This window comes from Syngnathoides biaculeatus, chromosome 12 (genome assembly GCF_019802595.1).
Source record: "Syngnathoides biaculeatus isolate LvHL_M chromosome 12, ASM1980259v1, whole genome shotgun sequence".
Lineage (NCBI taxonomy): Eukaryota > Metazoa > Chordata > Actinopteri > Syngnathiformes > Syngnathidae > Syngnathoides > Syngnathoides biaculeatus.
Genome location: NC_084651.1, coordinates 25,154,348 through 25,175,625, shown reverse-complemented (window position 1 = coordinate 25,175,625; position 21,278 = coordinate 25,154,348). Strand labels below are relative to the sequence as shown.

Genomic DNA, 21,278 nt, shown 5'->3' with positions numbered 1-21,278 from the left:
ATCACTTCCCCCAATTCCGATTCCTTTTCAAACTGTTTAAACCAAGTTTAACACCAACACAGGAAACTATGAATCTGAAGTGAAAAATGTCTATTGAGAGGTCAGGGATATCTAACTTTTGTCATGGGCCATATTGTACCAATGGTTTCATCTTAGAGAGCTGTTACCTAAAACGATATAAAAGTATAATTGACACATCATACTATTACAAACAACAAATTGATGGAAAACTATTTTTGAAATCAGAAGTCAAAAGGTGTATTCAATTATTTTATGTACAGTATTTCAAAAAGAACCTCAAAAATGCTTGCAATACCTCAATATTAAAAGTGAAGACAAATTTTTATTTTTTTATTTTATCGCGTATCATGACTTGCTTAGCAGGGCATATAAAATCATGCAACAGGCCAAATCTGGCCTGTGGATTTTTTGTACGATACCTGTGCTTCAAACTAAATCAAAATAATCCAATAGTCCAGTAGTTCCCAAACATTTCTGTTGCTCCCCCACTTTTTGGAGATGAAATTTTCGGCGCAGGGATTAGTGACATTTAACATTTTAAAGCATAGGGTGCGCTGAAACATCACCCACGTGCAACTGCTGGGTGTAACTTAACGATAAAAGGTTTGCATGATAGTTGATGGTTGTACATCCCCCCTCCCTTGTCATAATGCCCAACCCCCCACTATGGGCATGCCCCCAGAATTTGAAAACCACTGTACGGTGTCGTTGCAATGTGAAATTTGTTGAGGTATGAACTTTAGAATGAACAACCAAGGACGATGAAACACTTAATTATCCTTTTTCTTCTTCTTGCCCTTTTTCTTCTCTTTTTTCTTTTTCTTTTTGTGTGACTTTACTGTTGATTCCTTTTGAGTGTCATCCCTCCTGTCATGGCTACATCTGCTTTTTCCCTTTGCATCTTTATTGCCCACATCAGTAGACATTCCATTGTATGCTGTTTCCTCCTTCACTTTGGAATTATTTGCAATTTCACAATCCTTAGTCATTTCCTTGTTAATATTTGGAGATGGAAGACAACCCAAAACAGTGATGAGCATCTTCTCCTTCCTCATCTCATTGAACAAATAACTTTCCTGCCCTGGTCTATGAGCATGACACTCATCCTCCTTTTTTATACTTGGATCTGTGTCATGGCTCCTATTGTAATGATTTTCGTGTTTCCAGTCTTGTCTGTCTGTATAAGGCTGGCCTCCGTGGTCTCGTCGGTCCAACAACGTGGGAGGGTTTTTGCTGCTGCTAGAGTTATTGTGTCTTTTAGTCTCTTCTGTATGTTTATTCAAAGTTTTCTGCCAAAAAGATAAAAACAAACAAATTAGATTTTAATTATTTGGAAATACATTTTCAAAACAATATTACAAGATAAAGACATGGAAGGTTGGGGCAACATTGCAGGACAAGGGGCAACATGTTCGCATACAACTAATATTGAAAATCCAACAAAGAAAAAAAAAGAGAAGAGTGGCAAATTTCAATTAGGGTAGAGGGGAAATCCCCCAAAACAAAACAGACAGAAAAAACCCAAAACACTAAGTATGTTAAAGTTAAATAAGGCTTTGAAATCATGAAAAATGAGGTTGCCTTTGTGGTTGTTGGATGTTAGGCACAACCAAAGGAATCCAAAGATACAAAGAAAGTGGAAGAAATGAGATCTGAAATTAAGTTGTGTAATAATGTGAAATGACACTGAGAAAAAGTAATGACCATGGGATCAGGTATTTTGGGAGTTTCAACTCCCACCTTGGACAGAACTTTGTCCGGGAAGCAGGGGACATCGAGTGCGAGTGGACGATGTTCCAGGCCTGCATTGTTGAGGCAGCCGACTGGAGCCCTGGCCATAAGGTGGTCGGTGCCTGTCGTGGCGGCAAGCCCCAAACCCATTGGTGGACATCAACCGAGAGGTCTCTATCGGGCCTTTTTGGCCTGTGGGACTCCTGGGGCAGCTGATGGGTACCAGCTGGCCAAGCGGAATGCAGCTTTGGTGGTCACTGAATCAAAAACTTGGCATGGGAGTAGTTGGGAGAGGCCATGGAGAAAGACTTCTGGACGGCTTCAAGGAAATTTTGGTCCACGATCCGGCATCTCAAGAGGGAGAAGCAGTGCACCATAAACATTGTTTATATTGGGGATGAGGCACTGCTGACCTCGACTCGGGACGTTATGAGTTGGTGAGAGCGTTTCGAAGACTTCAATTCCACTAACATGCCTTCCCATGAGGAAGCAGTGTCTGGTTTCTTCCTCTGAGGCGGGCTCTCCTATCTCTGAGGACGAGGTCACCGAGGTGGTTAAAAAGCTCCTCAGTGGCAAGGCTTTCGGGGCGGATGAGATTCGCTCAGAGTTCCAAACCTAAAGCCTCAGGATCCTTTGGGACTGTCCTGGTTGACACCTCTCTGCAACGTCACATGGACATTGGGGGCAGTGTCTCTGGATTGACAGACTGGGGTGTTGGTTCCCCTTTTGAAGAAGTGGGACCAGAGGGTGTGTACCAACTGCAGGGGGAATCATACTCCTCAGCCTCCTAGGTAAAATCTATTTGGGGGTGCTGGAGAGGAGGGTCTGTCGGAAAGTTGAATCTCAGATTCAGGAGGAGCAGTCAGGTTTTCGTCCAGGCCATGGAACAGTGGACCAGCTCTATATCTTCACCAGTCATCTAGGGTGCATTGGAGTTTGCCCAAGCAGTCTACACGTGGTCTTTGGATTTGGAGAAAGAATTTGACAGTGTCACTTGGGGAGTCCTCTGGGCATGCTACGGTACTATAGGGTACCAAATGCCCTAATACGGGTTGTTTGGTCTCTGCACAACCAGTGTCAGACTTGGGTCCGCATTGCCGGCAGGAGGTTGGATTTGTTACCAGGTAGGCTGGGAACCCGCCAAGGCTCCCGTTTGTCACAGATTCTGTTCATAACTTTTATGGACAGAATTTCTAGGCACAGCCGAGGAGTATACGGGGTCTGCTTCTGTGTCCTCAGTAATGCGTCTCTGCTGTTTCTCCTGAATGAGGGAAGACTGGAACGGGAGATCGACATTCAGATCAGTGCAGCATCTGCAGTGATCCGGACTTTGTATTGATCCATTGCTGTAAAGAAGGAGCTAAACCAAAGCCAAAGCTGTCGATTTATTTATCGATATACGTTCCTACCCTCACCTATGGTTACGAGCTGTGGGTCGTGACTGAAAGAACAAAAACTGTCGGATATAAGTGGCTGAAATGAGTTTCCTCCGCAGGATGTCCGGGTGTCGGTACGTCATGCTTCACTTATTGCAGCTTCTGTGCTTCGTGTTCCCCCCACCCTCCCAAAAAAACAGCCGAATTGGCATACAGTATTACGGGAAGACGCAATGATGCAGGGCAAGTGATTGGTCCCCAGCACGACATCGACCAATGAGAGCATGTATGCATTTATCTCATGAGTTGATTAGCTGCACATCATCGAAGCCTCACTCAGCAACTTCCGTTCCACCCTCTCCCTTGTCCTTCCTTTCCGCCATTTTCTACATTGAGTGTGTGCACGATAATCTCTCATTCACAATGCCGTCAAAGCGCTGTGCTTTTAAAGCTTCCTCTGAAAAAGCAAGGCGGGAACATTGCACACAGCCTTGATGTAAATCTCACCAATTTCCATGTAACTGCGGAATAGAGTGGGAAAGTTCCGAAGAAGAAACCATATATGTGTGCATATTCTGTATTTCTTCACATTTACAAATAATGTGAGGGAAAAGGCGAGTGTATTTCTTTTTAATTTTTTGGAGACAACAATTAACTCAGAATTCTACATGACAGGAATGGGCAGGCTCAATGAGTGTTTAAAGCTTTTACAATTAAAACAATTGTATCATTCATCCATTTCTGTAAATCCTAACTTAAAAAAGCCAATACACTTCTAAACAAGATATACTTACTGTTCAGTTTTTTTATTTAACATTCCCCTTAATTTTTTTTTTTTTTTTAAACCAACTGGACGCTAACCTGAACACTACAATAAATAATGAACACATTTTATATTGGAAATAAACTCACACAGGCAATCTTATGATGGCAGTGGTTAGCAGCATGAGTTTCAGCAGTTCTTAAATCTCCAATAAACTCCTCGCATTTCTGGCAGTAAAACCCAATTACTGGTATGAGAAAACTGAATCCTAAAAAAAAAAAAAAAAAAGATGAAAAATAATTAGTTGGTGAATGCACAAAATAAGAGATCAACGTAATAAAGAACATACAAAATATTACTATTTTACCATCCTCTTTGAGCAATTCCCCCACTTCTTTCATCAGCATTTCACTTTGAGTTATTTTTGCTCGTTTAGCATTGTTCCTTTCACTCTCATCACCCACCTTGAGAAGAGAAGTGACAAGTTAAACCAACAAATACCCAAAAAAAGGACAAAATGGAATTGGATTAATTTCATTTCAGTACTGTTTCAGGGATGTTCCCATATCTGTCAAATAAGTATGAGATATATTCCGCTCTACGGTCAGATGTTGATCCAATCCATTGTTTGACTGGGACCTAAGATTGAGCCAAAAATGTTCTCCCCTTACCTACCTGGCTGGTTTAAAGCAGACGTTAAAGTCCATGTCACGTTAAAAATTTTTTTTTTTTAAAAAAGACCCGTTAACTTATTGATTGATTACAGGTGACAAAAACTTGAGTTAATGTGGTTTTTATCATGTTGTCCCATCAAGGGTGTTTCAGACACCAGTTGTGAAATCCTTTACCTTGTGTTTATTAAACGCTGATAGATATGTCACGACTGGATCATCTCTTTTCTGCTTCTCCATGGTTGCTTTAAAAAAAAAAAAAAAAAAAGTTAAAATGTCATGTTTTTGTGATACAAAAAAGGACGGAATAACTTAAGAAACTTACCAAACTAAACATTTTAACCAATGTCACCTATAAATTGCACAATAAAAATAAAATGCTTTAGAGAGCAGAAAAACCACTGAGATAGTGTGAGTACCCATTTATGCACACACTACAGTTGAGGATGTGCATACGGTGAGAACTAAAAATCACATTCAAACTCATGTTAAATGGAAATCAACACCTTTAAAACTTAACCCCAAATAATTTTGAACTGTATGCTTTTTCCCTGTCACTTTAACAGTAATTAACTGCACAAGTCATGTTCAACAGATAAAGACCTGACTCTTCAGTTATTTGTCAGGTAAAGGGTACAGAAGAATTTCCAAGGCATTTATCTAGTGTAGAACACATTTAAGACGTATCAATATCGAGTGTCAAAAATATACCAAGAACTAAAAATGACAAAGGATGAAAAGATGAGGAGAAAATTGGTCATGTGTGTTGCTAAAAGGTTGACAGCAACATTGAAGGACTGAATTTCTGGTAAGTAATGGGTGTCTCCTGTCTTATTTTTCACATCTTAAGATGGAAGTTTTGCGGGGGCCCCATAGCTCAGTTGTTAGTGCACTGGTTTGGAAAACCAGGGGTCGTGAGTTCGTTTCTCACTCGGGCCCCCAGTCCCCAAGAGGGGTTGCGTAGGGAAGACATCAAGTGTAAAAACTGTCAAAGAAATATGATCGTTCATCGGAGCTGACACACTGTGGCGACCCCTAACGGGATAAGCCGAAAGAAAGTTAAGATGGAAGTCTTACCTTGGGTTTTGCAAAGAAAAAAAAAAAAAAACTTAAACTCTCAAATGCATATGGGCAAATGTGTTATGTTCCAATGAATGCGACTACAAAAAGACAAAAACAAGACAGCTCATCACCCAAAAAACTACTCTAAAATGAAGCATGGTGGTGGCAACAGATTCATTTTTTCTTTAGCTGAAACTGGAAACTTAGTCAAGGTGGCACAAAATTGTGAAAATTCACTTCGAAATCTCTATTACCAGTCACAAAACATTCAGACGGACGGTTCGAGCATCTGCCTCACAGATCTGGGGTCGGGGTTCAAATCCGGGCCTCGCCTTTGTGGAGTTTGCATGTTCTTCCCGTTCCTGTTTGGCCCATGTTCAAATGGAATTTTAAGTTACCTGTTTAAGAAGTGAATGAATAGAGGGAATAAGCTGTTGGAATGTCTGCTAGTTTTAATTCTCAGAGTTCTATAGCACCAAGGTAAAGGAAGGAGCTGGAAGAGGTGGTGACCCTGATGTGGAGGGTCCAAGAGTATTTTGCATACTCTTTCTTGGCTTAGTAATGTGGAAGTCCTCAAGGTGAGCTAAGGGGTACCAACAGAAACTTGGAGTAGAGGAGTTCAGAGATGATGGTATTAAAAACAAAGCTGAAATTCACGAACAGAAGCCTTGCATATGTCTCCAAAGTGTTCTAGGATGAAGTGCAGTCCAATGTTGACTGCGTCACCCGCAGACCTGTTTGCTGGGTAGGTAAACTGCAGTGGGTCGAGCAGGGGACCTGTGATACTCATGAGATGGTCTAACATGAGGCGTTCAAAGGACTTAAAGAAAACAGATGTCAGGGTTACAGGCCTGTAGTGACAAAGTCTTAAAGGCTGTCATAGTTTACTGTGGGCTAGACCCATTCGCAGGCCACATATAAACAACCAGTTGTACTCACATTCACACCTTTGGGCAATTTTGAGTTTTCAATTAACCTGCTATGTGTGTTTTGGAATGTGGGAGGAAACTGGAGTACCCAGCCAAAACCCATGCACGGTATCAGGCAGGGAGAGAACTGGCAAACTCCACACAGGTGAGGCTGGATTTGAACCTCGGGATCCCCGGAACTGTGAAGCAGATGTCTTCACTAGTCATCCAATGTTCCGCCTCTTTCAAAGACAAAATCAGTTGAGTTGTACAGGTCATCAGTCACGTCAAAGGTAGAAAGAGACAATTGAAATGATTTATCTCGTTTTAATTCCTGCACATCACAAAAACATGACCTTTGAACAGGGGTGCTAAGTTTTTTTTTTTTTTTACAACCTGTACAAAGGTTAAACTAACCATTCCTTTGAAAGCTTTATTTTTCAACTTTTAATGCAACTTGTATACAGTGCTGAACATGTGTATGTACATGATGCTTAAAAAAAAAAAAACCCTGAACTTAATCTATTAAGCTTAATATTTAATGGAATATCCTTACCTTTGATGAGTGACCGTAAGGACTCCAGAGCGTGCTCCACATTAGAGCTTTGAGATATCAATTCTAAGGAAGCTGTTGTCGAACAACCCTGTGGGTCAGAAGATACCCGTTTCCCAATCTCACAGTCTTTTATTCTCAAACTGTTCAATATGTTTTTTATCTTCTCACACTCATTGTTGTCCGGATTTGCTAAGAATTGGGTTGAAAATGAGAGGCCATTCAAAACATGGACATTTGACTTATCATGGTTAGGAAGTTGACTCCCCATCTCACAAAATATTATTTCGTCACACTTTGGCTTGACGAACTCTCCAGAAATGCATGTTGTAGATGTTCTGTCATCTAGTTTTTCCTTTGAAGCTTTTTCTTCCCCATACAAGAACAACTCTTCGTCGTCAAACTGATCAGCTTTTCGAGCTGTTTGACTTTGGGGTTGAAGCCACGAGAAGTCACTGCTAACTCTGTCATGAGGCAGTAGCATGCCGTCATTTTCCAGTGATGTTGAAGTCGCTAGTGAATCATGTTGCTGCTTGTTGGAGTGATGCTGTGGTTTGTTGCTTTTACATGAGGCCTGGAAAGAGTACATTTTATTTTCTTTACAAATAGTATACACCGGAGTTTACTATCCTAATAAAAAAAAAAGAAAAGAGAATTGACTTTTAAACATAATGATGTAAAGAAATACCTCACGGCATGTTAAATACTTTCAACATTGAAAATACTTAATGTAATGATTAATTTCGTTCGAGTCCACAGAATCCTTTAAACAAGAAAAATAGCACTCTAACGTATGGTTAAAAAACAAAATCCTAAATAAAAATGAACTAAATCAACAGAAAGTAAAGAATTTATGTTTTTGCCCCGTCACGCTTCAGTTCAATGGACCATGTGCTCCTCCTTTGTTGTGCACGCTTTAGTTATCAGGAAGTAATACAGTGAAGAAAGCAAGTATTTGAACACCCAGCTATATTGCAAGTTCTCTGACTTAGAAATCATGGAGGGGTCTGAAATTTTCATCATAGGTGCATGTCCAGTGTGTGAGATAATCAGACACTCAAAGACCTGTTAGTCCGCCTTTAAAAGTCCACCTCAACACCATGTATTATCCTGAAATCAGACACACCTGTGTGAGGTCTTTAGCTGCATAAAGACATCTGTCCACCCCATACATTCAGTAAGACTCAAATGTGGAACATGGCCAAGATCAAAGAGCTGTCCAAAGACACCAGAGACAAAATTCTACAACTCCACATGGCTGGAAAGGGCTACAGAGAAATTGCCAAGCAGCTTGGTGAGCAATCATTAGAAAATGGAAGAAACTAAACATGATGGTCATCTCAATCGGAGTGGAGCCCCATGCAAGATATCACCTCGTGGAGTCTTAATGATTCTTAGAAAGGCAAGGAATCAGCCCAGGAGCACAGGACAGGACTTGGTCAATGACCTGAAAAGAGCTGGGACCACCATTTCCAGGGTAACTGTTGGTAATACACTAAGATGTCATGGTTTTAAATCAGGCATGGCTCTGAAGGTTCCCCTGCTTAAACCAGCACATGTCAAGGTCCGTCTTAAGTTTCCCAATGAACATTTAGATGATAGAGGAGTCATGGGAGAAGGTTTTGTGGTAAGATGAGACCAAAATTGAACTTTTTGGTCATAATTCCACTAACCGTGTTTGGAGGAAGACGAATGATCAGTTCCATCCCAAGAACTCCATCCCTACTGTGAAGCATGGGGGTGGTACCATCATGCTTTGGAGGTGTTTTTCTGCACATGGGACAGGACGACTGCACTGTATTAAGGAGACGATGATCGCAGCCATGTATTGAGATTTTGGGAAACAACCTCTTTCCCTCAGTCGGAGCACTGAAGATGGGTCGTGGCTGGATCTTTCAACATGACAATAACCCGAAGCACACAGCCAGGAAAACCAAGGAGTGGCCCCTTAAGAAGCATATCAAGGTTCTGGTGTGGCCTAGCCAGTATCCAGACCTAACCCAATAGAAAATCTTTGGAGGGAGCTGAAACTCCATGTTTCTCAGCGACAGCCCAGAAACCCGTCTCATCTAGAGAAGATCTGTGAGGAGGAGTGGGCCAAAATCCCTCCTGCAGTGTGTGCAAATCTGGTAACTACAGGAAACGTTTGACCTCTAATTATAATGAGATTATCTCTCTCATTGTGGACATGCATCAACGATGAAAATTGCAGACCGCTCAATGATTTCTAAGAGAGATCTTGCAATACAGCAGTTTGTTTAAATACATATTTTCTTCACCGTATAACACAGATATTACAAATTTATGATGAAACACAAAGACGATCGCAAACAAAGCTGCAGTAAGATTTTTTTTTTTTTTCAGCATTTACTGTGTGTGTACATACACATCCACGCACACACAGTTGAAGGCAGAGGTTTACATACACTATGCAAAAAAAACTTTCCTTTTTTGTCTCACTGTCTCAAGTCAAATGAGACTAAACCTCTCCTGTTTCAGGTCAGACATGATGAACAAAACAAATTTTGTTAAATACTACAAACAGAGAGAGAATTTCTTTGGGAATTTTATATTTTCTTCAAAGTCAAAAGTTTAAATACAGTACATTTCCTTAGTATTGAGTAGCATTTGGGTAACCGTTTACAGGTTTCTGACAGTACTAGGCTGGATCAATGGCCTATTCCTCCTGACAGAACTGGTGTAACTGACTCAGGTTTGTCAGTTGCCTTGCTCGCACATGCCTTTTCAGATCTGCCCACAAATTTTCGATGGGATTCCGATCAGAGCTTTGTGATGGGCACTCCAAGACATTGACCGTGTTATTATCAAGTCATTTTAAACCATTTTGGCAGTATGCTTAGGGTTATTATCCATTTGGAAGATCCATTTGTGCCAAAGTTTTAGCTTCTTGAGATTTCGCCGTAATGCCTACATGTAATTAACGTTCTTCCTTCATGGTGCTCTTTATTTTATGAAGAGCTCCAGTTCCTCCTGGAACAAAACAGCCCAATAACATGATGCTGCCACCTCCATGCTTCAGAGTTGGTATCATGTTATCAGATCAACTGGCTTCTGCCTTTTTCCTCCCGATGTAACGTTGGTCGTTATGGCCCAACAGCTCTAATTCAGTTTCATCAGAGCAAAGGACATGTCTCCAGAAGTTAAGATCTTTGTATTGGTGTATTTTTGCAAAATGTAATCTGGCTTTTCTTATGTTTCTTTAGGAATAATGGCTTCATTCTCGGTGAGTGGCTTTTCAGATCATGTCAGTGCAGGAAATAACTGTAGATAATTCCACTTTCTTAACAGCTTCATCCAGCATCATCACAAGTCTAGTTTTTATTCTGGGGTTCATTCGTACATTTCGGACCAAAATATGTTCATCACTGGGACACAGAGCCTGTCCCCTTCCTGAGAGGGTGTGATGGCTGTACATTCCCATGATGTTTATACTTGCATATAATTGTTAGAACAGATTAAAGTGACACCTTCAAGCATCTGGAAATTGCACCCAAGGATGAGGCAGACTTGGGGATTTCCACGATTCCTTCTCTTAAGTTGCTGGCTGATTTCTTTTGATTTTCCCATAATTTCAAACAAGGAAGCAGTGTTTGAACTGTGGCCTTCAATACATCCCCAGGTGTGCACTTAATTAAATCAAGTCAGTTAAAATATCAGGAGTTTTAAAGCTATGTCCTCAGCACCTGGGCTTCCTCATCTTTGAATACATCGTACTTTTTGTGTATATAAATTTTTGACGTCAAAATAATTTCAAATCCGCAAAGAAATTATCTCTCATTATTGTGGCATTTTAAAAAACTTAAATAATTTTGGTGATCCTGACTAGCCTAAAGCGGGAGAGATTTACTCGGATTTTACCTCAGATAATGATACAAAAAATGTAATGTTTTTGCACTCTCTGTGTAAACTTTATGCAAACACACATCTGTGCGGAAACACAATATACGTGCACACACACACACACACACACACACACACACACACACACAACCTGTGACCTTAACATTACAAAGGTATGCCTTAAAAGACATGAATTAGATTATCTACCTGAATAGTAAAGATGGCATTTCTGAGAGAAGGCAGCTGGTCGTCCATTTCTTTGTTTTTCATGAGCATCTTAAGACTCTCTAACAAACTACTGTCCCTGAGATCACTCCTATAACTAGTATTGTTGTAGTTGTCGATTCGGCTGGGGGTGCAGCTTTGTGACAATGACCGCCTTTGCCTGCTTTTGCTTCGGCTGCGAGCCCTGCTTCTGCTTCGGCTGCGAGCCCTGCTTCTGCTTCGGCTGCGAGCCCTGCTTTTGCTTCTTGCATGACTTTTTTCACAAACTCGACTTCTGCTCCTGCTTCTGCTTCGCACACGGCTTTTGCCTCGAGATCTTGGAGGACTCCTGCTGTGGCTTTTGCTAATGGTCAAATGTTTCTGGAAAACATGGTCTGATTTGACAGCTTCTCTCAGGATCTTGGCTGACTTTAATGCATCAGCCAGGTTTAATGCCATGTTCCCTCGGAGATAGTCTGGAAAAGGTTTGTTTGCAGCTATACATCTCAGGAACTCCTCTCCAGCACTGTCACTAAAAAATGTAATCAATCAGCAGTTTGAATGAAGAAATGAAAACGTTCCATTTTGACTTTCATTTACATGTACAACCACATACCTTTTTTCTGGTTTTTGGCATTTGTCAGATGTGGTATTCCATTGAGAGACCGGACTGTGTGATGGTTGTACCGGACAGGCGAGCTGCTGGTTGCTTCCCAGAGTAATCACTGTACTATGGTCGATGGAGAATGAACTACAGTGGGGCTGAGAGTATTCAAAATTACTGTTAGTAGAACTTTGTATGACAGAATGGCAACATTTATGGCATGTACATGCGTTTATTACTTTCCAAGATATATATATATATATATATATATATATATATATATATATATATATATATATTTTTTTTTTTTTTTTCTTTTTTGACTTTATACTGTGATACCTTGACCCACCCTACCCAGGTTCAATGCTCTGACTGAGGGAAAGAGGTTGTTCCCCAAAATCTCACAATACGTGGCCGCGGTCATCCTCTCCTAAATACAGTGCAGTTGTCCTGTCCCATGTGCAGAAAAACACCCCCAAAGCATGATGCTACCATCCCCATGCTTCACAGTAGGGATGGTGTTCTTAGGATGGAACTCATCATTCGTCTTCCTCTAAACACAGTTCGTGGAATTATGACCAAAATGGATCATCTGACCACAAAATCTTCTCCCATGACTCCTCTGTATCATCCAAATGGTCATTGGCTAACTTAAGACGGGCTGGTTTAGGCGGGAGAACCTTCTGTGCCATGCATGATTTCAAACCATGACGTCTTAGTGTATTACCAACAGTCACCTTGGAAACGGTGGTCCCAGCTCTTTTCAGATCATTGACCAAGACCTGTAATGTAGTCCTGGGCTGATTCCTCACCTTTCTTTGGATCAGTGAGACCCCACGAGGTGATATCTTGCATGAGGCTCCACCCCGATTGAGATTGACGGTCATGTTTAGCTTCTTCTATTTTCTAATGATGGCTCCAACAGTGGATCTTTTTTCACCAAGCTAAGCAGCTTGGTGAAATTTCTCCGTTGCCATGTGGAGTTGTACAATTTTGTCTCTGGTGTCTTTGGACAGCTCTTTGGTCTTGGCCGTGTTACATGTTTTAGTGTTACAGATTGTATAGGGTGAAAAGGTGTCTTTATGCAGCTAACAACCTCACACAGGTGCAACTGATTCAAGATAATACATGGAGTGAAGGTGGACATTTAAAAGGGGGACGAACAGGTCTTTGAGGGAATTCTAGCTGATAAGACAGGTGTTGAAATACTTATTTGCAGCTGTATCACACAAATAAATAGTTATAAAAATCATACATTGTGATTTGTGGATTTTTCTTTTTAGATTATCTCTCTCACAGTGGACATGCACCTACGATGAAAATTCCATGATTTTTAAGTGGGAGAACTTCCAATATAGCAGGGTGTTCAAATAACTATTTTCCTCACTGTAGCTAAAATTTCATTTAAAAAATATTTTAAAAATTCTCATCACAACAGAAATTAAATGAATTCGCGTCAAAGTCAGTCTCAAGATTTTGTTTGGAATGCTGCGTCGATTCGTGAAGTTCTGTTTCTCTCCAGAATGTGATGTCACGTCAACAATTAGCCAGAGAGTCAAAAGGCTCGCAACAATAATGAGGAAGTGGGTTGTATATGGCTGTTCTGCATCAAACGCCGATGGAGTCAGCTAACATGAATGACCGAAAGAGGAACAGCTAGGCAGGTTATGGACCAGGTTTGTGAAGATCAAGGGGGCGCATTGGACTTACAAATCAAAGTGGACAGTAATATGTTCCAAGCATTTCACAGAGGACTGCTTTGAAAATCCAGTGCAGCGTTCACTTGGCTTCGCTAGCAAGTAAGTACATGCGTGTTCAATTTTTTAGTCTTGACAAGTATCTACCTCGTTTTAAATGCAAGTACAATACCGATACACACATATATATAGATATATATATCTATATATATATATATGTGTCAGCTAATCCGTGTCCTTATGATGTTTAAGAGGTGGCGGAATTTGTACACTGCATAAAGTTAGTGTACTGTTGACGCTGAGGGCTTCCACAAATTCGACAACAGCAGTGTGTGCTCTCAAATCTTCGGTGGATTATTTAAAATACGGGCTGAATGCATGTAAATAATGTGAAGAATGCACTATAAACAATGGACATTACTCTGATCTGACAAAATATTCCAAATTGAAAATATGAATGAAATGTTTTTTGTTTTATCTTCCAGAAGGCCAAAGTTACTAACTCGTGCCTGTCCAACTTTCCACTCATGCCTTTCATCAAAGAGAGTTGTAACCCCAAACGTAAAAGATGATCTTGTGAAAAACAAGAAAGACTAAGAGTAAGTTTAATAATCCATCATGTTACAGTTTTCTTGTACATGTAGTCTCCAGATCTGTGAATAGGGGGGTGAGATACATTTTATAAATCTGAATATGAATTAATTTAAATGCCTCATATGATTGTTGGTGTGGTATGGTTTACAAATTCATATTAAAAAAAACACTATACCTACAGGATGAAGGACTAAACCAGGATAGCAGTATCTGTATATGTATGAAGTCATGTAATTCCCATGTTTCAGGATATGTGAAACGCCTGTTAGAAGAGCTCCGGACCCTATATGTGGATGCGGACTCGACTTTCTCTGACGCACAAGCAGTAGCACCACCACCTCTCAGCAGCCAGTACACAAAACCAAGCAAAGACTTGGCTATTCGGGATCATTTTTCAAGATATTCAAATCAAAGCTCTTGAAATGATATGTTGTGAAAATTTGCACAAATCTGAACGGAATAATTCGAATTACTACAAAACCGAACCACACACTTCTTCACCATTGTTACAGATTGATTTTAGCTTACAATCACAGAGGCATTCTCAAAACAATTGGGTTTTTCTTCAGCGTCAACAAGCAATGCTGCGAGCGATATTGAATCCACAAACACAAGTTGCCCAGAAATTACGTCAGAGGTAAAACAACATGGAAGGTGGAGTTTGCCATGTCCGGGAAACTCTGTCAAACTTCAGGTATTGTTATTCATAAATGCGTACTTATATTTTTCAGAAAAAAAACATTGAACAAGATGAGTATTATATGGTACAGCTGCACATATATTTTCGTATAGACAACATAACTTGCGCTCGAAAATTGACATTCCATACACTTTAACAGCGAACATCCGAGGGATGTAGAACAGCAACCAGAACACTGCCGCACCTGCACCCCCCATGCCATTGAATGACTTCCCGTCAGATGAACGCGACGCAGAGCCTATCGTAGAGGAGCTGAGCAAGGCAATTGACAGCCTGGCTTCTAGGAAAGCCCCAGGCAGTGACGGGATTCCCCCTTGACCTGGTCAAGCACTACAAGATCACCCTACTGCTCCCACTTGAGAATGCTCTTTGTCAGTGCTGGCAGTAATGAGTTGTACCGAGAGACATGAGGGACGCCAAGATCATTATACTCTACAAGAACAAAGGGGAGAGCAGCGACTGTAACAACTACAGAGGCATCTCCCTACTCAGTGTTGTAGCCCAAGCCTTTGCTTGGGTTATTTTCGCCTGCCTACAGAGTCTCACCATTCATGACTACCTTGAGTCACAGTGTGGTTTTTGAGTCGAATGCTCAACGGTAGACATGGTTTTCTCCACACATCAACTCAAGGAGAAATGCTGAGAACTGCAGATGCCCTTGTATGTCGCTTTCATAGATCTTACCATTGCATTCATACTTGTCAGAAGAGGCCAATTCAGAATCCTGCCAAAGATCAGCTGCTCACCTAGACTGCAGAGCATGAATATAGCCTTCCACATCGACATGAAAAGTGTCGTACAATTCAACGGCAGCATCTCTGAGCCCTTCAGCATCATTGCGGAGTCAAGCAAGGCTGCGTTCTCGCCCCCACTCTCTTCAGGATCTTCTTTGCACTGATACTGAGGCATGCCTTCTGCACCTCAAAACCAGGCATCTGCCTGCATAGTCGGTCATATGGTAGGCTTTTCAATCTTGCCCGTTTCAGAGCAAAGACCAAGGAACGCAAAATGCTCATCACAGACATGGTGTTCGCCGATGATGTAGCTGTAGTAACCCACACTTGGATGGATCGATTCTCGCAGGGCTGCAAGAAGTTCGGACTAACAATCAGCCCGAAGTAAACCAACATCCTGGGACAAGGCACCAAGATGGCAGTGTACCATGCCTGTTTCGTCAGCACACTGCTGTAAAGACCACGTACGCCAGTGAAGAGAGGAAACTGCACACGTTTGACATCCACAGCTTCTGCCATATCCTGGGAATCTCCTGGCAGGACAAAGTGATCAACGCTAAGCTCTAATCTCACAGTGGTCTATCCAACATATACATCTGCTCTGACAGCGCAGACTCTGATGGTTCACCGAATGCAAGATGGCTGCATCCCCAAACACATCCTGTACGGCGCGCTGTTTGAGAGAGCTGCAGGATGACCGCAACTATGCTACCGTGATGTCATCTAGAGCAGGGGTGTCCAAACTTTTTGCAAAGAGGGCCAGATTTGGTAAGGTGAAAATGTGTGGGGGCCGACTATTTAGCCTGACATTCTTTGAACCATTAACATTAAATACAAATTAACTTTTTGGGATTTTTTTTAAATTTAATTACAAATGGCATACTTTTACTTTTACATTTTTTTTTTTACATTTAGGTTTTTACCGAAATCACAAACCACAAAAAATTAAGAAAACTATAAAGGATATCTAAGTTCATGTGAAACATTACATATTATTCACTATTATATGCTCACTGTAGGAAAAGTGCTGAAAACAAAACAATGATCACTGCATATTCAAACTGTGATTTTGACCATCACAAAAAAATTAATTAACTGAGATTTAAGAATTTATTCAACTCAGAGGACTTAACAAAGGTCTTGCCTGCACTAATGTGAAGGGTGATACTGGGATATTGACTGCAGTAATGTAGTCCATGTCTGGCTCAAGAGCAGTGGTTTTGATGCGCAAGACGTCACGCCGGTGAGAGTCACTCAGTCTCGTCCTCATGCGGCTCTTGTTAATGTTCATAACGGAGAATGTCTTCTCGCACATGTATGTGGAGCCAAACAAGCTCAGCATTTTCTTAGCAAATGTCCGAATTGCTTGGAACCTGCCTTCATCCAGCTGGCGGTAGAAGTTGACAAGAGGGAGCTGTTGGTGCCGACTGCGATGCTCGGCGTCACACTGCAGCTCAATGAGCTCCAGTTGCAGGTGGTCTGGAGCGTCATCAGGGTCCACGGAGAAAGGAGAGGAAAAAAGCGTGATCTCCTTTTCAATAGCTGCAAAGTCCCGAAAGCGCTGCTGAAACTCCTCAACCAGAGATGAGATGTCTGCTTCATACTTTGTCATTTGCGCACTGATATTGATCTGTGGGAAACTGGTCACAATTTCCTGCAGCGACGGGAAATGTGCGGTATTGGGCTGCGCCTGTGACAGGTGTCTTTGGAAAAGTAGCAGCTTGGTCCGAAAGGCTTTGATGTGTGAATACAGTTGGCTTACCACTGCATTTTGCCCTTGAAGGCTTGTGTTCAGCGCATTCAGATGTCGCGTTATGTCAACTAAAAATCCCAAATCAGCCAGCCAAACAGGATCATTTAATTGTGGCATGGGTTGTCCCTTTTTAGTCAAGAATTGTCCAATTTCCTCCCTGAGAGAGAAGAAGCGCTGCAGCGCAGACCCCCGACTGAGCCACCTTACGTCGGTGTGATACAAAACATCTCCGTATTCAGCCTGGATGTCGAGAAGAAACTGTTGAAACTGGCGGTGACACAGCGCTTTGGAGCGAATATAATTAATAGTCTTTATCACCGGTTTCATAACATTATCATATTTCATATATTTGGCACAGAGAACTTCTTGATGAATAATACAGTGGAGTTTAATAGCGCTGCCTCCTTCTTCGCTGACTTTGTTACAGACAAGGCTTGATAATCCACTCCGCTCGCCAGCCATGGCAGGTGCGCCGTCCGTAATAATCCCGGTGACTTTATTCCACTGTAGTTTCATGTCATCTACGGTGGAACAAACAGAAACAAATAAATCCGTTCCTCTTGTTTGGCCCTTCAGACTCTGGAGGTCCAGAAGCTCTTCACTCACGTTCATGTCATTGTCCACTCCTCTTAAAAAGATCAGTAACTGAGCGGTGTCAGACGCATCCGTGCTTTCATCGCACGCTAACGAGAAAAAGTCAAACTCAGTTCCTTTTGCCTCTAACTGTCTCTTAATATCTAATGAAACGTCTTCAATTCTCCGTACCACAGTATTACGAGCCAGGCAAATATTGGCAAACTCTTGCTTCTTCGAGGGACAAATTTTCTCAACCATTTTCATTACACAGTCTTTAATAAATTCACCCTCAGTGAAAGGTTTGCAGTGCTTTGCAATCAGCGTTGCCACTTCGTAGCTTGCCTTTGTGGCATTTTCATTTGACTCACGGACTCTTGTGAAAAAGCTTTGCTGTGCCGTTAAAACAGCTTCCAGTTGCTTCACTTTTTCACCGCGTTTGTTCCCAGTTAGCTTGTCGTAGCTAGCATGTTTCGTCTGGTAGTGCCTCTTGATGTTGAATTCCTTGAAAACAGCCACAGTCTCTTGGCAAATTAGGCAGACACAGTTGTTTCGTATTTCAGTGAAAAAATACTCAAATTTCCACTTGTCCTGGAAGCGGCGGCCCTCGCGGTCAACTTTCCTTTTTTTGTTTACAGACGCCATGTTAGAAATGGGCTGGGCTGAAACGATCACGCAAGGTCAAGGGTCACGGCGGCCAGAGTGCGGCCACAGGGCTACTGCCATCTTTTGGTGAAATGAAAAATATGAAAAATCCCAAATTCTTCAGGATGGAATTAATTATTTCCCCTCACAGTGAGCGGCACATTTTGCTGTATTGAGAAACTTTGACACCTTTCCTACTTGAGAGCTTCGTTGCAACTCCTTAAAAGATGTTTGCAGACTATGTATGTATAATTACAAAAGCCCAACAACTTGTTACGCTGGTAGTCAACTGCCAAGATTAACCATGAACATAAAAAAATAAGGACGGCAATATGTTGGGTCATCAGAATAATAATTTTCATACAGAACAAACACTGACACTTTCTATTAACTGTATGTATGTAAACAGTATGCAACTGTATGTAAACACTGTTTTCCCTATGCCCTTGACTATTTTTTGTAACTCCCGCGCCCCCGACTTGGAATGAACATGAACATATTGTGTACGTACGTTCACAAAGTTGGGTCCTGGAGGTCTGGATAGAAATTGTTTTTCTGGCGACACCGGAGACCAAAAAGTCCTGGACGCCCGAGGAGTTGGAGCAGAGGGAGGCAGACATGAAGCTTCACGGACCTTGAACAGTGGGGCATGAGACGGCCCAACATCGAAGGACGGCGGACCGCGCAAATGCTGAGCAGGCCGATACATTCTCGTCTTTTCATGAGGTAATACAAACAAACTCAACTGGAGAATATGAGATGTTTGCAACCTGAAATGCGATGAGCAGAAGAATTCGTAAGAGGCAAACAGACTGTTCTTCGATGTACATTCGGTCGCAAATAACAACACCGCCCCCTACTGAATAGGGGCGAATCTAGTTTTAATGCACATGTATTAATCCGCACGGAGTCGAGAGGTTTTACCATACCGAATTTACTTAACTGGTTGCTCAACGAACTTTGCGCACAACAACATTGTCTTCCCGGTACACTCATATAATTGTAACTAGCCTTGACTGACATCCGAGTGTCCTTTTGTCATTACTACACCCCTCATCCCTTTAGCATATACTATACCTATAACAGGAACAGAAAACATTAGCAGGGAACAGTTTTTTCCCTCACACTCATCCAGTCAGTAATTCAACTGAAAGTCTTTAAAGTGCCACTGTCATGAAATGCATGATTGGACCCATGCATTTTTTCACCATAAAACATGTTTTTGACGTATACAGCTTTTTGTAACTCCCGCCATGAAAATCCTCTCGTGCGATTTGCTTTCGAGAAGAAGCAGGAAGTGACGTAAAGGACAGACCCGCCCTCAAGTGGGCTCCTTTGTTATCATTAGTTTTACCTCCGGGAAGGTAGATCGTTGTTCCTTCGTGTTAGCCAAAATGCCGGCTCATTGCATGGCTGGACATTGCTTGAACACTCGGGAGGATGGATTTACCATTCATATGTTTGCAAGAGACCCAGTTCGTCGGGAAAAATGGATTGACGGGTGCAGAGGATGAGAGCTTCGTGGGTTCCAAATGACAGGTAGGTGTGGTAGCTACTAAAAAAAACCCCAAAACAATAGTTTGGGGCGGACCATGTAATCCATCTCTCATAACATAACAAAAGATCAGAAATGTGTCGACATACACGTCAGACGGCGTCGGGCTGCTGCGTCGCTTCGCCAATGAAGCGCACGGGCTCCCGGACGGCAGCGGCTCTGAAGAATGCTGCCACAATGCAGCATTCAGCCGTGTTCGGCGACAACGCAGTAAAGCGCCCCGGCTCGATGGTGTTGTTCATCGTGTACTCTGGCGGCTATGAACAACCCCCTAAAGCAGCACGGCTCGGCTCTGCCTCACTGCGCCACGTGCGACGACAACGCAGTAAAACGCCCCAGCTCGACGGTGTTGTTCATCCCCTACTGCGGCACCTGTGAACAACCCCCTAAAGCAGCACGCTCGGCCCCGTGATAAGCAACCTCTGCGCCGAAAATGAGCCACACCGGCCGGCTGCCATGAGCCGCAATGGCTCATCTCCGGCGCGGAAGTGGATTGGACGCGAGGCGGTTTGCCCGTGATTGCATATCATCTGAATATGGCTCGAAACAATAGTGTAATATTGCCCCGGTAACTTCACTCGGTTGTGTGGTGTTCTCCTTTTCTAAAAGAGCTTCCGTGTCAGAAAGGTCATGTCCCATAGTTAGGGTGCACCTTGTATTTTCATTGGCGAATGTCTCGGGTGACGTCACGGGCAGGAAATGGAGCCAATATGGCGACCACTTGGATGTCGTAGAATGACACTCGTCTTTTTCCATCTTAGCCTATCTCGTGCCCCTCCCTCCAGGCCTGGCTCCAGAGTTTTGGCTCACTGATCTGGCTCTGGGGAAGGGAATTCTTGATCCATTTAGGTCTTGCATCATAGGAGTCTCACAGCCTTGCTTTGTCTGATCTCTCACTTCGATCCTGTTTTTCACGAGTGACCCTTAGCAGGGGCATGAAGCTACTGACAACAGTTCTGGAGATCATTGAAACCCCTCCACCACGTTAAGGTGACAGCTTCCAGGAGGGGCATGCTTTCCTCATGTTTTTAAAATTAATTAATTAAAATTGCAAACTATGAATTCAACCTTTGATTCAGTGGACATCATTTGTCTTCCCAGCATTCTCTTTGGCCCAATTGTTAGAAAAGAGACCCCATTATAAATCTAAAATTTAAGCATAAAACACAAGTTACCTGTACTTTCGTAACTGACACATCCCACATGTTGTGAAGTATGGTGCTGCTTTCTAGTGGCCGAAGCTCATTTGCAAATAAAATATTTGCTCGCAACA

General features: G+C 42.1%; 1 protein-coding gene across 1 annotated transcript; it reads right to left on the bottom strand.

Annotated features, from left to right (window-relative positions):
* Positions 1–323: 323 nt before the first annotated feature.
* On the bottom strand, positions 324–19,294 carry si:ch211-195b21.5 (uncharacterized). The gene is made up of 8 exons (XM_061837071.1): positions 18,962–19,294; positions 11,767–11,912; positions 11,154–11,682; positions 7,089–7,659; positions 4,740–4,807; positions 4,259–4,355; positions 4,041–4,159; positions 324–1,310 (listed from the first exon to the last, which is right to left on the bottom strand). The coding sequence occupies exons 1-8, from the start codon at positions 19,157–19,159 to the stop codon at positions 792–794; spliced, it is 2,247 nt and encodes a 748-aa protein (XP_061693055.1). The 5' UTR covers positions 19,160–19,294; the 3' UTR covers positions 324–791.
* Positions 19,295–21,278: the final 1,984 nt, after the last annotated feature.

Excerpts from the sequence above, each read along its gene's own strand:
- si:ch211-195b21.5 (XM_061837071.1), bottom strand. The coding sequence starts at position 19,159 with ATGTATCGGCCTGCTCAGCATTTGCGCGGTCCGCCGTCCTTCGATGTT. Across the intron at positions 11,913-18,961 it reads CAGGACCCAACTTTGTGAAC|CCCCACTGTAGTTCATTCTC; the intron begins GTACGTACACAA and ends GAATACTCTCAG. Across the intron at positions 7,660-11,153 it reads ATGCCATCTTTACTATTCAG|GCCTCATGTAAAAGCAACAA; the intron begins GTAGATAATCTA and ends TACTCTTTCCAG.